The sequence below is a fragment of the Ipomoea nil genome, unplaced genomic scaffold (assembly GCF_001879475.1).
Source record: "Ipomoea nil cultivar Tokyo-kokei standard unplaced genomic scaffold, Asagao_1.1 scaffold3267, whole genome shotgun sequence".
Taxonomy (NCBI): domain Eukaryota; kingdom Viridiplantae; phylum Streptophyta; class Magnoliopsida; order Solanales; family Convolvulaceae; genus Ipomoea; species Ipomoea nil.
The window spans coordinates 191407-206281 of NW_017619695.1; the positions used below are offsets into that span (position 1 = coordinate 191407).

Genomic DNA, 14875 nt, shown 5'->3' on the forward strand with positions numbered 1-14875 from the left:
GACTTATGAATTATCATTATTTCATTTATTTGGATGTGTTATTTGATTGAATGTTGAAAACATCATCATTAAAATTGTCAAACTGCTAGTCTCCTACTATTTTTTTGGCGCCTACCTAGCGCCGCCTAGATTTCACCTAGGCGCTAGGCGCTGCCTGGCGCCCGACTAGCGCTTACTGCAACCATATATATATATATATATATATATATATATATATATATATATATATATATATATATATATATATATATTAACCTGTGTATTTTGTGCATTGCTATCGGCCCTTGTTTTGTGCACCAATGGGTTAAGTAAGGTGTGCACCAGAAAAATAGCATATATATATATATATATATATATATATATATATATATATGTGTGTGTGTGTGTGTGTGTGTGTGTGTGTGTGTGTTCCTATCTTTTGAATGTGTGCTCTTGGTGATGACTCAGTCATATATTCATCATATCTATTCAGCTTAAATCAAGAAGATAAACAAAACAATTTCACGAAAAGTCAAATTTATATTAGAACATTGAAATTAATTAATGAGTTAATTACTCCACCAACTTACTAGGACTATGTGGTCCAATGGTATCCGGGTTGGACTTCCACTTGAAAGGTTGTGAGTTCGAGCCTCAGTGGAGGTGTTATTAGCTCTTTGTGTTTCAATAGGTTGAGAAAGTATATGAACAGATACTACAATGTAATAGAGCTAGTAGCATTCAAAAAAAAAAAAAAAACTCCACCAACTTGATTATGAAGTCAATCTTATAAAGTAATTATAATTATAAGCATATATATGCAATTAAATTTAAGCATCTTCAATTCGATCTATGCGTGACGTTGTTGGTTGTGATCGAACGTAACTAACTAAACGTGATGTAATTTAAAGGACCCGCTAGGCTAAAGAAAAATATGTATAATGAAAAGTGTAATATTAATTAGGGAAAATTGTCAAACAGGTCATCGAACTTTAGTTAAAAAGTTAATTAATCTTTTCAACTTTTTAAATGTGCAATTACACTTATGAATAATGCATTTTGATGCAATGAAGCCCAAATATAGATAAATAACCTGCTAACATAGGTCATTGAAGATCCGGTCACTTTCTGACGATATTTTTAAGCAAAAAAGTGATCGGCCACCGACGAACATGGTCGGATTTTGAGTTGTGCAAGCTGGGTTACATCACAGGGCCCCAAATTTTAGAGACCCAATATTTAATTTTTACCTAATTACTTTAGAAATAAAAACTAAAAGTTTCCAATTAAAATTAAAAGGCTCCATAAAGAAATGGTAAGAATTTATATTCATTATATTTTAATTTTAACTTAGAAGTTAATGGTTCAAAACTTGGGTGTTGCTCCGCTTTGAACATCTCTCTATTTTTTAATATCATCTCTCATTTATTTACTGTTAATTCAAAATTAAAGTATTTCAGAGTCCAAATAGAGAAATCTTTGAAAATTCAAAACTTTAGTCGTAATGGTTGAATTAATATATATATATATATATATATATATATATATATATATATATATATATATTTATTTATTTATTTATTTATTTATTTATTTATTTGATATAGTATTAATTACATGGAAAAGTATTTGTCCTTTAAAAATATGCATTAAGAAATGAATAAATTATATTGTAGTATTGGTGTGCTTGAGGAAAGGTTATATGATCGAACTTGAATAGTAAAGTATTGACTCTTTAGACTGTATTATTTTGAAAAAGTTAAATATTATTTTGTATAGAATCAATAATGTTAAAAAAACATTGCAGTGTTGGTTACGTTTAAACAGTTGGTAACTGATTTTATTATAAAAGCAAGTCCTAACTCCGAACTGGACTATTAATTCTAGTATTCTACTGCTGCTACTTCTCTAAATACACGCACAAACTCTTTTCCGCTCCGCTCCCACAGCACAACCGACGCCGTCCTCTTCCACATGACTGATCATTCCAGCATTCACGGCGGTGTAAAATCGTCGAATCAACCTTCCTCTACTCCACCGCCTAACGATTCATCTCGAATCGGAGGCTTCGATTCCGACTTCGTTGTCATCCTCGCCGCGCTTCTCTGCGCCCTAATTTGCGTCCTCGGCCTGGCCGCAGTCGCTCGCTGCGCCTGGATCCGCCGGATCTCTGCCGGAGCCGCCGCTGCTCCTCCGCCTCCGGCCAACAAAGGCCTGAAGAAGAAGATCCTGAAGTCGTTCCCCAAGCTCAGCTTCGCCCCCGAACTCGCCTCCAAATTCTCCGAATGCGCCATTTGCCTCACGGAGTTCGCCTCCGGAGACGAAATCCGAGTCCTGCCTCACTGCGGCCACGGCTTCCACGTTGGATGTATTGACACTTGGCTCGGATCTCACTCCTCCTGTCCGTCTTGCCGCCAGATCCTGGTGTCCTCCAGGTGCCAGAAGTGCGGCGAATTGCCGGCTCCTACCTCTTCATCCACCGCCGCACCTGTGGCCGACACCAGATTTCCTCCCAGTGCCTATCACGTAAATCCTTTTTTACCTTAGTTTAGCTAGCCTAGCTTTACTCCTTCCACTTTTCTGTATGTATGTATAATGTATGTATATATACAAGTGTACTGTGTAAAACCCCTATTATCACCATTAAATTACAAATTAATAACCGAACTATTTGTTACGGTGTCCACTATTTGATAAAGTGTACATACCGCCTCAGCTCCCCTTTCATCACGTCCAAACGCTCTGCTCCTATTCCTATACAATGAATTGTCATTTTCTGCTTACCATTTTTTGCGGCACTGACTAATCACATCACATGTGACGACTATTTCTCAACTTTTTTTCCTAAAACAATCCCTCAAAGTTAAAGCCAATGAGGAAATGACTTTTTAGCATGTGCTTGTAGCTATTGTGGTTTTAGCTTTAGGAGGATATATACCAATCGGCAATCGCTCCAAAAGTTGTTACCTCTCCATATCAGTTTTTGCAAGTCCAAAATACTATTAAATCTTAGCTTTCCGTAATCACAATTCAAATTTCTGAAAAAGAATTAAATTTTTTGAATTATTAGTTAAAGTTAGATTGTGTGAATCTTTGAAAAGTGAAATTATGCCAACTTTTTCGTCATCTCAATCACAAATTATACGAGGTTCCACTATCAACAAGTTTTAAACCTGACTTTTTAATACCAAGTATTTCATAGTTAGAGTCGGTACTATCTGCATCACAATTTGCGTAATATTAATAGCCGCCGAAGAAATTTTAGATATAAATTAAGGAATGAGATGAGTGATGACAGACTGACAGTTCATAGCATTATTAGATACTATAAAATAATGCAACGGATAATTTAAATTATTTGGCATCGTGAGTGCTAGAAGTCGGTAAACTGAACCTGGCCACCAGATATGAACCCCCGTCCTTAAAATAGTCAACCATTATATAATGGGAATATAATTATGCAATTGGAGATTCATGCCAATTTAGGGGAAACCTAAATTCCACACCGTATCACAATAAAATACAGCAAATATAATTGTGGCAATTAAATTAGTATATGCAGTATCACTTTACCTATTAAACTATGACATAATATATATTAATTGCCATACTATTATAATTAAATTAGTATATGGAGTATCACATGATATTATAATTAAATTACTTAATATATTAATATAATTGCAGCTCTTATATATGTAGTTGATTTGATACATACTATAAAAAGTGATACTATTGATTTTATTTCCCTTATAAAATTACTCAATAATATTTTCTTTGATCTTATAAATATTGTCATGTATTAAAGGTTTTTTATGAGAAAATTAATATTTTTTTAATCGATTGAATTAACCTAGCTCATAGTGGTTCAGTCAAACAGGTGGTGGAATTTTATTATTGATTTTATGGAGGACTCACTATTTCAATACCAATGAACTGATGTTAATCTGTAGGTGGAGCATATAATATAAAATCATAGGGCGTTCTATTAATTTTATGGGATGTTCACTTAAACAGGTAGTGTTAATTTTTTTATTATTTTTTTAAAAGTTGAGTGAGTAAGTAAAGTATTTTACAGGTGATTTAATAATAACATTGAAAATAACAGAAAGTAAATACCAGGACTATGTGGTCTAATGGTACTCGGGTTGGACTTCCATTTGGAAGATTATGAGTTCGAGCCTCAGTGGAGGCGTTATTGGTTCTTTGTGAGAAAGTATATGAACAGATACTACAATGTAATAGGACCAGTAACTTTAAAAAAAAAAAAAACAGAAAGTAAATAAATGACCAAATTAAATTACGGTTGTATAGTCAATGATTCTATTATATAAAATTAATAATCATGCATGGACTAAATGAATGAAATTCACATAATTGATTGACCAGATTAAAAATTAATTCAAAGTGGTACAATAATTTGAGTGTTAACTGGACCAGCGGACCACATGGTGCTGTAGCCTCACATTATTCATTCTTTTGTCCTAACAAGATAATAAATTATGATTAACATAAGTTATTAGTCCACATTAATGGCACTTAATACCACCCTTTTATTGGGAGCCATTGAAATTAGAGGTGGATCGGAGGACCTACCAACACAGCACCCACTACAGCCCCAATTTCTGGGAAATACACATCTTAGAGCAAAAAGGGAAAATGACATTTTTTTACACTTTAATTATATGCTTATAGTGTTTTTATATTCTAAATTATTAATGTATATACATTAATTCTCTTTATTATTTTTCTTTCTTTTTATTAAATAGATATTTTTATCTTTAAAAATAATGACAACCAACTGCCACTTTCCCTGATCTTCCTCCGTCCCTGCGTTTTCCGTTGTTCAACTGTCATGTCTTCTATTTCTTACTGTAGATCTAGAGTAGAACCTGCAAATACTATGTAAAGGGAAACAAAAATGACTTTATTCTTCAATCTTTGGATTTAAAAGAAAAAAAAAATGGCTAGAAAATCCAGCTCATTCTTTGGGATTTTCTCCTACATCGCTTCTTGAACACCCATTCGGTTAGAGAAACTTAATTGGTTTCAGTGAGCAGGCAGGCACGGTGTTTGTTGTAATGCATAAGAGAGTCTGTATCGTGGATCTCGATAATGGCAGTGTATTTTTACAATGAGACATGGGATACCGCTGCAGTAGTTTTTTAAGAGGTTTGAGCTAAGACTTTCTACTTTACTGTTTTCTTTCCCTCGTGTCAGACTTGAGACCAATCCTTGGATCTGAGTGAATGATGTTGGACATGAAATGCAGGTCTTTTTGGAGTTGTCTGGAAGGTTGTTAGTGAGGATAGATGTCAAATCCAAATTTGGTTAGCTGGCATCTTATTTCAAATTGCAAGGTATGCACTTTGATGCATAACATGATAGCAAATCAAATTCTTGTATGCAAAATGCGAAGGAACATTTCACCATGGTTTTATGACAGCCATTCACAATCACTGCAATTGAAAGTCTTGTGTTTAATGTTCTTGTCAAGACTTCCTTTTTATCCCACTTAGTACATATTGCATAGCTTCCTTCATAGTGGTTCTGAGCTTTACATGAGAACTGACAAACATTTGTATATTTGAGAAACCTGGTGCTATGTGATAACATTCAAGATATTGAAGCAAGCTACAAACAATTTACTAATATACAAGTTTTCATTAGCATTAGTAATGATAATAATGGACCATACGCTTTGTTTTCCACCCCTTTTTTGTCTGTGAAGAAATGTTTAAACTACCATACAACAACAAATCAACTTACTAGACTGAAAAAACGTAAAAGGAAAAGAAACAGTATGGATTGTGTGGTTTACTTGGTGAACTTGACATCTGGGTTCCTTATTGGTTTGAGCCACATGTCAGCCATTATACGCGAGGATATGCTCCATATCAATTCCTGGCCCTTTGTAGCTTGATGTTTCCCTTTTTTCCCCATCTTCCCCAGTCCATATGCTATCAGCCACTGCATTGCAGTCAACCTCTGCTTCTCAGTGTCCCACACATTTTTCTTTCCTCCACTCTTCACTCTTAAACCTCCAACGTGCAAGGTTGCTACTTTGAACCTCTTCTCCTCATCGTAGTTATCAGGTCCCATGTCAACATGGGCTGCTTGAATTAGTGCTATCATGGGACCTCCAACTGCCTCATACTGCCTCAATGGATCTCGGAGTTGGACAACAACAAATATGGCTATGTTTTCTGTGCTACCATTATCATCATTGGAAGTAGCTACACTGTTATCTCTTACCCAGTCTTCAAGTGGAACTGCATGTGCCAGTGGATGACTTTTTTCTTTCTCTTTGTCTTCACTTGTTTTCACATTAATTGCAGAAACATCAAAAGGTGCCTGTTCTTCAGCAATGCCTGCTTGAATTTTTAGAGCTTCAACTGTCATTTCTTCTATCTTCTGCATTGAGAATGCTAGAATCTCCTCTGCTGTCAAAGGATCTTCACTCACATTCCAAATTCCTGTTGAAATCCTTACTTTCCGGCCGCTGTTCATTGCATTTGCCATGGATTTGACTACAGCAACGGTGCGAGCAGCACTTGAGTTGGCTCCTTCCTTGTTCCTTCCTTGAATAATTGATGAAGCAATGCCTTCAAAAGCTATCTGCTCTGCTGTCTTTCCTATGAGTTCATCCATAGGCATCAAAGCCAAAATCTGAGAGCTCATCTCTTCAACTCCTGCAGCTGCCATTCTCTGGAATAACTCAATTCCGTTCACTGATGTGTGCGAAGGAAGAACTAATGGTTTTGACATCTGCATTGCAAGTTTTGGGGAGTCTGTTCTTGCCAATGCAACATTTAGAGGATTCATGGATGCCAGGTAACCTCCATTCCTTGTTTGAACAACGCAGCCCAATCCCTTTCCAAGATCTGGTAAGAAAACTTCTGATTCTTTCTTTCCAGAGTTTTCATCTCCTTCTAACTGCAATGCTTGTCGATTAACTTTGAATTGGTTTGTGTTTGGATCTTCAAGCATTTGAAGAAATTCTCTCGTGACCGTTTCTTCATCTGCATCTAATCCTTGCGATTGAGTTTCATCTTCTGTTTTAACTGAGCTTTCATCTCCCAACATGGATTCCAGGGCTTTTATCTGCTGAGCAATGGCATCAAGCTCTGTCATTCTTGTCAGATGAAACTGATCCTGCACAATTTCCTTGACAACCTCGCTGGAGACTGACCTTTTATCAGAGTTTGAGTTTTCTTCAGATAGCTCATCTTCCACCCTATCTTTTTCCTGGATCTCAACTCCCTTATCCACTACATCAAAATCTGGGATATCTAGATCTTCCGCCTTTTCATCTGGTTCCTTTACAGACTCTTGAGCTGCTGGCGTTGCCACAGCAGGTTCATCAAGGTTCAGCTCATCTATTCCTTGTAAATCTGTAGCTACGAGTTTCTGTGAAGGAGTTCTGCCTTCAGCTCGACTAGAGATTCTTGGACTTTGGACACTGAAGGAGGTTTTTGATTGTCTACGAGCAAACGAAGATGATGAGTAGTCTCTATTCTTGCTTGTCTTTTGCCCTTCTGCTTGACTATAAATTCCAATGCCTCCATCTTTGTCCATTATCTGAAACCCCAGCTTCAGAACAAGCTCCCCTCCCTTGGCTTTTCCTGACAAATTAAAGCTCGTGTCCCATTGTCTAATACGCGTACCTTCAAAGCTTTTGTCTATGGATTCCTGAATTAGTTGAGTTAAATCCACAGAGCTTCTTCCAAAGTCAAGTTCATCAGCATCAACAGCAAACGCATATATCAAGAATGGCCTTGGCTCAAATTTCATGTGTGTTCCATTGCCTGGGGTGAAATAAACATTGCACCTGATGAACAGAGTCTCTTCAAAATCAGCAGCTCCTTGTGAAACTCTGGAAGGCATTGTCTGCACTGCCCCATCTCTGGTCTCTTTCTTCCTGACACAAACTGAGAGGCGCAGCCCGTTCATTGAAGCAGGGAGGCCTTGAACCGCCACCACTTCAACAGAGAACAGACAGCTTAGCTTCTGCTTACCAATGTGGGAGAGAGCTCGAATCGGCTTCCAGCTCAGAAGTCCTCGTTTCTCTGAAGTATCAGCAGCTTTGTCATCTAGCTTCTTAATCTCCCTCTGAGTTGCAGCCTTTGTGAGCTCCTTCTTCTTCTGCTCACTCGGATCATCATCATCAAGCTTGGGCCTAGAGCGCCATGGGGACAATGACATGCGCCTGGAGCGAGGCTTCGGGTTGATGATCTTCTGCTCATTCTTAACAGCAACATCGTCATCATCAGCAGCAGTAATTAAGGTAGGAGGAAGTGATGTCCTAGGAAGCACTAAGGATGCAGTCCTTCGAGTAGTTGAAGTGTGGGTCTGATAGAGTGATTCACTCAGGGCTTCCAGCTCTTGCAAGAGCTGTGTATTGGAATTTCTTCGGGTGGAGTAATCTGCCATAGTCTAACAGCAATTCAGGGAGGAATTGAATTGAATTGAATTTGGTAATTAAAAATGGGAATCAAATTAAAGATAGATAAACATAGAGGAGGAGCATTGGTGAAGAAGGGCGGGTTAGGTTGATGTGTGCATTTGAGGCCAGGAGGAAGGTTACGTTGTATAAATGATCCATATTCCATATTGTGGGCATTACTTGGTGCTTTGTGAACCAAGAATTCTGGACGACCTTAATATGTGAAGGATAAGGTAACAACGTTGGCATTTTTGTCTCTCTTTATCTCATTTCATTTTATCCTGCCCCCTGTCTCTCTCAAAATTTATTAGTTTTTGGCAGGAAAATTAAAGCAGACCTGTTGTTAGGTGTTAAAAGATTGTTTGAAGTTTAGCTACAAATTAAATATACGAAGATTGGTTACTTTCTGAACTCAAATTTTCGTCTTTTTGCACAGAAACGGAGCTGCGACGATGCCATCTCATCTGGTGAATGGAAGTAGCGTAGCACCATCTTTGGGTTTTTGGATTTTTTTTTTTTTTTTTAAAATTGGTTTTTGTGAAAACTAGCTTAGCGAGGGCGTCATATACTCATATGTCCTTGATTGCGTACTAGAATGTACCATAATCACGAGAAACATATGATGTTGTGAATTTTCAGAATTATATTAAATAAATATATAGGTGGAATTGGAAAAGGATAGGGCAATGCATTTAGACCATATATGTTTTAATTATGCTAGGTTCTCTATCTAGGTTTTATAATAATACATTTTATCAAAATTCATACTCTAGTGAAATAAGTTATCAACCTTGTTTTGAATCAGTCAACTAATTAAGTTATAACTCAAAAATAATAAATTCAGTTTAACCATTACACAAAAAGTTAGCAATAATTCACCATTTACTTTTAATATTAAAAATATTATAACACAAATTAAATTTAAATTAAAAAAATGAAATTTATAATATAATTTTAAATTTTTAACATTATATTGTTGCACGTATCAAGTTCTGATTAATTTAAAAAGAAAAAAAAAAATAACAGTTGCTAAATTTTTGATTGTTAAATTAAGGAGTAATGTAGAATGGAATTGAATAGAGAGCAGTGCACGTTTTTAAGATGAGAAGTCAAGCTATAGAATAGATAAAGAATGACCATGAAAAAATGAAGAAAAGTGACCATTAGTTCCAACCAAGTCGTTTCTTCAATTCAATGGACTCCTCCTTATTCGCATGCATTCTTAACCGTACGTACTACCTTAAATATATATATATATATATATAAATCATTCTACGACACTCGATGGAGATGAGTTAATTAAATATACGACGTTTGTTACGTTTGTGAAGATCGAAAGAAATATATATAGATATAGATAGATAGATAAATAAAGATGGCGAGCGAACAGTTAATAAGGAGAGAGGAAAGTGCAGAAAGGTGCAGTAGCAAGCAAAAGCAAGGTGCAAATGAAGTGAGCATATCAATAATGCCTATGGAAAGTAGTCCCTACCTTAAATACTGTTATCTTGAGGACTACTATAATAATGGGCGTCCTTACGACACCGCCGCCCACCGTCGTCAATCCCAGTCACCGCGTTCCTCCACCCACCCACCCACCAACGCTTGACGCTTCCAACCATCTTCCGCTGCAACTGCGGGCCGCGCCTCGCCGCCATCTCCATTGTCCATAACTACCGTTTGCCGGAATCGACAAAAATTATAACTCCAATCCTCTCATCGATTCCGCTAGCTAGCTAGCTAGCTTATCAACAAACCAACATCTCATCTCTCGCTCAAGCATGCATGCATGCAATTTTATTTTTATTTTTATTTTTATTTTTATGTGCCAAAGATTATTCTTTTAAAACTTTTAGTGACGATGTGGAACTGTGGGTATTTCAATTCATACCAACCCACCTTAAACTATAGATGTAATTCATAGCTACGTTGTATCTTTTTCATGCATCAAATTTTATTTTAGTCATATATTATTGTTCTTTAATTTGTAGAATTTGAAGTGTTTGTATATATGTATGTCATTATGATATGAATATGATTGTGGCCAACACATGTTTTATTATACAAAAAGCAACAAAGGGCAGGGTAATTCTAGTCAAGTTGGTCAAACTATTGACTTCCAACAGAATTTAAATGACCTAGCTATTGGCTGGGTTTCTTTGTTTGATCAGAATAGCTAGCTTTCTTTGTTTGAGCAGTCAATTATGGATAACTAAACCAATTTACCTAGGCCAATTTACCTCTGTCTAGTCGGCCAATTTACCTCTGTCTAGTCTTTTACCGGCTAGCTAGGGGATTTGCTCCCTGCACACCCTAAGTAGTGCTGCAGGTTTCCTTGTAATAATAATAATAGTAATAATAATAATAATAATAAGGGAAAATGGCGAGTTTGGTCCCTGAGTTATAATGGTAGTGACGACTCAGTCCCTGAGTTATGACTGTATCCATTTTTAGTCCCTCAGTTAAGAGCGAAGTGGCGCATTTGGTCCCTGACCGTTAAAATTGACGGAAAAATTAAAAAATATTTAAAATTTTAGGGGTAAAGTAGGAAATTCACATTCTATTCACTTTCTTATATTGAAATCACTTTTGCAACATTATTTTCAACTTCCTAGCATCATTTTATTTCAAGGTTCTTCAACTCTAAAAGCAATTCAATAATCTTCGTATGACTTGTTAATAACCTGAGTCTCGTATAAGGAACTTGTGATTGATCAGTACAAACAAGATAACACTTGATCATTGTCTTCAAGCATGTAAAACACATCATCCGAAAAGTGTATGATATCTCTTACTAAACATAATGGTAATTAAACCATAACTTTTGAAATACAAGAAGATATCAAATTTCTCATGTTATTTTTATGACAAATTCACCAAGGGAGTAACTTGAGATTTTTAGTACGTAAAATTCTTTCGTAAGCTCTGCAGTAACTTTATTAAGAATTGTATATCTTGAGAATATATGGATTGAACAATCATGAAATAAGAGGCTAAAAAGTGAAAATAATGTTGTGAAAATGGCTATGATATAAGAAGGAGAATAAAATGTGAATTTCTTATTTTACCCCTCAAATTTTAAATATTTTTTTAATTTTTTCGTCAGTTTTAACGCTCGGGGACCAAATACGCCACTTCGTTCATAACTGAGGGACTAAAAATGGATACGGTCATAACTCAGGGACTGAGTCGGAACTTGGGTATAACTCAGGGACCAAAGATGCAATTTTCCCTAATAATAATAATAATAATAATAATAATAATAATAATAATAATAAGCAACAGAACTGGAGGGTTGGCCAGGACATACTACACTTTTAATATAATCAACTCAGAAAGCAATCTTGAAGCCTCAGTATTGTGTCTTCTTAGCTTGAAAGCAAACCTTAATCTGCAAAGAGCCACACACAAGATTACATTGCATCTTATATAAATTCTCCCTTTCATCTCCATCAACCTAACCACAATATTCCACCATTCTCTCTGATCTGATCTGCCTTTCAACCAACAAAAACCATGTCTTTCTCCAATCTCTTGTGCCTGCTTTCATTACTTTCCCTGTCTCTCTTAGCTTCAGCAGCGCCTGCTCGTGACTTCTCCATTGTTGGGTACTCCCCTGATGACTTGACGAGCATCGACAAGCTCATCAATCTCTTCGAATCCTGGATTGAAAAGCACGGGAAATTATACGACAGTGTGGAAGAGAAGCTGCATAGGTTTCAGATTTTCAAAGAGAACTTGGAGCACATCCACGAGAGGAACCAGGAGGTGACTAACTACTGGCTTGGTTTGAACGAATTTGCAGATTTGAGCCACGAAGAGTTCAAGCACAAATACTTGGGGCTCAAGGCCTTGCCTCAGAAGAGAGAATCAGACTTCACTTACAGAGATTTTGTAGACTTGCCTAAATCTGTTGACTGGAGAAAGAAAGGAGCTGTCACCCCTGTCAAGAACCAAGGTTCATGTGGTAAGTACTGTATCAATGAGTAATTCTTTCTTAGATTCAACAAAAACGTAATGGAATCAAATGCGTTACACAGGGAGCTGCTGGGCATTCTCAACCGTAGCAGCAGTAGAGGGAATAAACCAGATAGTGACTGGAAACTTAACTTCACTGTCGGAACAAGAGCTCATAGACTGTGACACAGCCTACAACAATGGCTGCAATGGAGGTCTCATGGACTACGCGTTTCAGTTCATCGTTTCAAATGGTGGACTTCACAAGGAGGACGACTATCCTTACCTCATGGAAGAAGGCACTTGTGATGAGAAAAGGGTAACTTGACTTGAATGAATATATTATATATTATATATGCCCCTATGACAGGAGTACACTTATCATTTTTTTCATGATATTCTATAGGATGAGTCGGAGGTGGTGACCATTGATGGCTACCGTGATGTGCCCACTAAAGACGAGCAATCTCTCTTGAAAGCACTGGCAAACCAGCCTCTCAGCGTAGGCATTGAGGCTTCCACTCGTGATTTCCAGTTTTACAGCGGGGTAAACATTATATTTAGGTTTCTTTTAAAACTAAAAAACAAAGCAACATAGACATGAAGGAACATAGCAGTTTAATGGGTTGGTTATTGTTAACTACTGCAGGGTGTATTTGACGGGCATTGTGGAAGCGAGATAGATCACGGCGTGGCAGCCGTGGGGTATGGATCTGCTAAGGGGATGGACTACATCATTGTCAAGAACTCTTGGGGGCCAAAATGGGGAGAGAAAGGATACATCAGAATGAAGAGAAACACTGGAAAGGCAGAAGGGATCTGTGGCATCAATACAATGGCTTCTTACCCTATCAAGCACAAGTGACCATAACCAATTGCTTCAGATTACACTTTTCCTATCAGTTACTGAATTGTTTTTCCTAACAATTTCCAATATGTCAGACAGATATTCAAACATTATATTGAAATATAAGGTTGCCCTGTTTGTTTAATGAAATGATAAAAGTGAATGTGATATTCTATGACAAAAGCAGAAAGGGAAATCAAATGCAATAACTGAAACTAGAATTACTGTTTGTATCATCTTCCAATTGTTTTCTAAGAGTTGATTCAACAAAAGTAACACAAAACTGCCTACAGTGGACATGGGCAATGGAAGAACCCTTACACAGAAAGGCCAATGGGGGGGGAGTCTTCTAATCAAAGAGACTGAATCCCATATCGTCATCCGACTCCTCTTTCTCTTCTACCTTCTTTTCCTCCTTTTTCTCCTCAGCAGCTGGAGCAGCCGAGGCAGCACCACCAGCAGGTGCCGCAACAGCCACAGCAGCACCACCACTCGGCACTGAAGCCAACTTTTCCCTCCCGGCTGCAATCAACTCTGTAATGTCTTTCCCTTCAACTTGAGACAAGAGGAGTTCAATTCTATCATCATCAGCCTCAGCTCCAACTGCATGCAAAGATATGAATTTAAATGTTAAATCAAGAACATAAGTACTAAAAGCTTAAATGATAAACTGAATCTTCAACCAAACTACAATCTTACTCCTCATATATTTTATTAGAATAATGTAATCACAATAATTCATCATATTATAGCATTCAACATGATATAAAGGGGCAGTTCTTTTTTCTCCCAAACATCAATTCTGTACACAATCAGGAAGCAAAAGAGCCTATTTTCCTGCCAGAACCTATGTACCACACCCAGATTCAATTAAAACAATTTTTTTTTAAAGTACATTTGGATTTAGTCAAGAATTCATTTTTGCTTTGACATAGGTTTTAAGTCCAGCAGCAAGATTGGAGCTTTCTCACTACAAATTCCATAAAAACTCTACAGAACAACGAATATCACAAACTTACAAGCTCAACGAAAGCTCAATCAAACAAATGCTAACAGGTCTTACAACCAATATGCAATTAACAACATTAACAAATCAGAAAAAGCCGAGTATCGAAGAGCGAACAAAAGGCAGGTACCAGAAGATAGGATCTTCTTGATATCACCGGCGGAAGGACAGGCGTTGCCACCCAACACGGCCAACAAGTAAGCGGCGACGACCTTCATTTTTTTTCCCTGAACAAATCCCAATTTCAACACCGATATACATACAAAACAAATCCCAATTTCTACACGAGAGTGCACATAGAGATTACCTTCAGAAAGTGAGACCGTGAGACTGTGAGAGGCTGCTCCCTGCTAGTGTTTAGTTGGTAGAGGAGACGAGTGAGTGTGTATGTATAATATATGCGTAGCGGGTAGGGTTTTCTTCTTAGACATCCCAATTTGGCCCATATCGTATTACTTATTCTTTTCTTTTTTCCAATTTTATTGTTAATGTTTTAATCCTATTTTGAGTTAATTATCAAGATAGTCCTCTGACTATAGCAAAATTATCGATTGGTTCTAGACTATTTTTGTTACCCAATTAAGTCCTCTAACTATGAAGGAACCATTTTGGTAATTTCGCTATAGTCAAGGGACTATTT

At 36.9% G+C, this 14875-nt stretch overlaps 4 protein-coding genes and 1 long non-coding RNA gene across 5 annotated transcripts; 3 read left to right on the top strand and 2 right to left on the bottom strand.

Moving 5' to 3' along the window:
- The first annotated feature begins 1852 nt into the window (after window positions 1-1852).
- Window positions 1853-2665, top strand: LOC109169263 (RING-H2 finger protein ATL80-like). Its single transcript, XM_019318128.1, has one exon. The coding sequence runs from the start codon at window positions 1954-1956 to the stop codon at window positions 2524-2526; it is 573 nt and encodes a 190-aa protein (XP_019173673.1). The 5' UTR covers window positions 1853-1953; the 3' UTR covers window positions 2527-2665.
- Window positions 2666-4788: 2123 nt separating this feature from the next.
- On the top strand, window positions 4789-9098 carry LOC109169264. Its single transcript, XR_002052209.1, has 3 exons — window positions 4789-5151; window positions 5252-5339; window positions 8862-9098. It is a non-coding gene; the product is annotated as an uncharacterized LOC109169264 (long non-coding RNA).
- LOC109169260 (protein PLASTID MOVEMENT IMPAIRED 1) lies at window positions 5566-8653 on the bottom strand. The gene has a single exon (XM_019318123.1). The coding sequence runs from the start codon at window positions 8410-8412 to the stop codon at window positions 5797-5799; it is 2616 nt and encodes an 871-aa protein (XP_019173668.1). The 5' UTR covers window positions 8413-8653; the 3' UTR covers window positions 5566-5796.
- A 2666-nt stretch (window positions 9099-11764) lies between the features above and the next one.
- Window positions 11765-13407, top strand: LOC109169287 (cysteine protease XCP1-like). Its single transcript, XM_019318161.1, has 4 exons — window positions 11765-12392; window positions 12466-12701; window positions 12789-12929; window positions 13032-13407. Exons 1-4 carry the CDS (start codon window positions 11942-11944, stop codon window positions 13245-13247), a joined length of 1044 nt encoding a protein of 347 aa, XP_019173706.1. The 5' UTR covers window positions 11765-11941; the 3' UTR covers window positions 13248-13407.
- Window positions 13408-13421: 14 nt separating this feature from the next.
- LOC109169288 (60S acidic ribosomal protein P2A-like) lies at window positions 13422-14669 on the bottom strand. The gene is made up of 3 exons (XM_019318162.1): window positions 14543-14669; window positions 14366-14462; window positions 13422-13832 (listed from the first exon to the last, which is right to left on the bottom strand). Exons 2-3 carry the CDS (start codon window positions 14451-14453, stop codon window positions 13579-13581), a joined length of 342 nt encoding a protein of 113 aa, XP_019173707.1. The 5' UTR covers window positions 14454-14462; window positions 14543-14669; the 3' UTR covers window positions 13422-13578.
- Window positions 14670-14875: the final 206 nt, after the last annotated feature.

What these genes read in the sequence shown, in the direction of transcription:
- LOC109169263 (XM_019318128.1), top strand. Translation starts at nt 1,954, where the DNA reads ATGACTGATCATTCCAGCATTCACGGCGGTGTAAAATCGTCGAATCAA.
- LOC109169260 (XM_019318123.1), bottom strand. Translation starts at nt 8,412, where the DNA reads ATGGCAGATTACTCCACCCGAAGAAATTCCAATACACAGCTCTTGCAA.
- LOC109169287 (XM_019318161.1), top strand. Translation starts at nt 11,942, where the DNA reads ATGTCTTTCTCCAATCTCTTGTGCCTGCTTTCATTACTTTCCCTGTCT. An exon ending in CAAGAACCAAGGTTCATGTG is followed by an intron (nt 12,393 to 12,465) that starts GTAAGTACTGTA and finishes TGCGTTACACAG; the next exon opens with GGAGCTGCTGGGCATTCTCA. An exon ending in GCACTTGTGATGAGAAAAGG is followed by an intron (nt 12,702 to 12,788) that starts GTAACTTGACTT and finishes GATATTCTATAG; the next exon opens with GATGAGTCGGAGGTGGTGAC.
- LOC109169288 (XM_019318162.1), bottom strand. Translation starts at nt 14,453, where the DNA reads ATGAAGGTCGTCGCCGCTTACTTGTTGGCCGTGTTGGGTGGCAACGCC. An exon ending in CAAGAAGATCCTATCTTCTG is followed by an intron (nt 13,833 to 14,365) that starts GTACCTGCCTTT and finishes CTTTGCATGCAG; the next exon opens with TTGGAGCTGAGGCTGATGAT.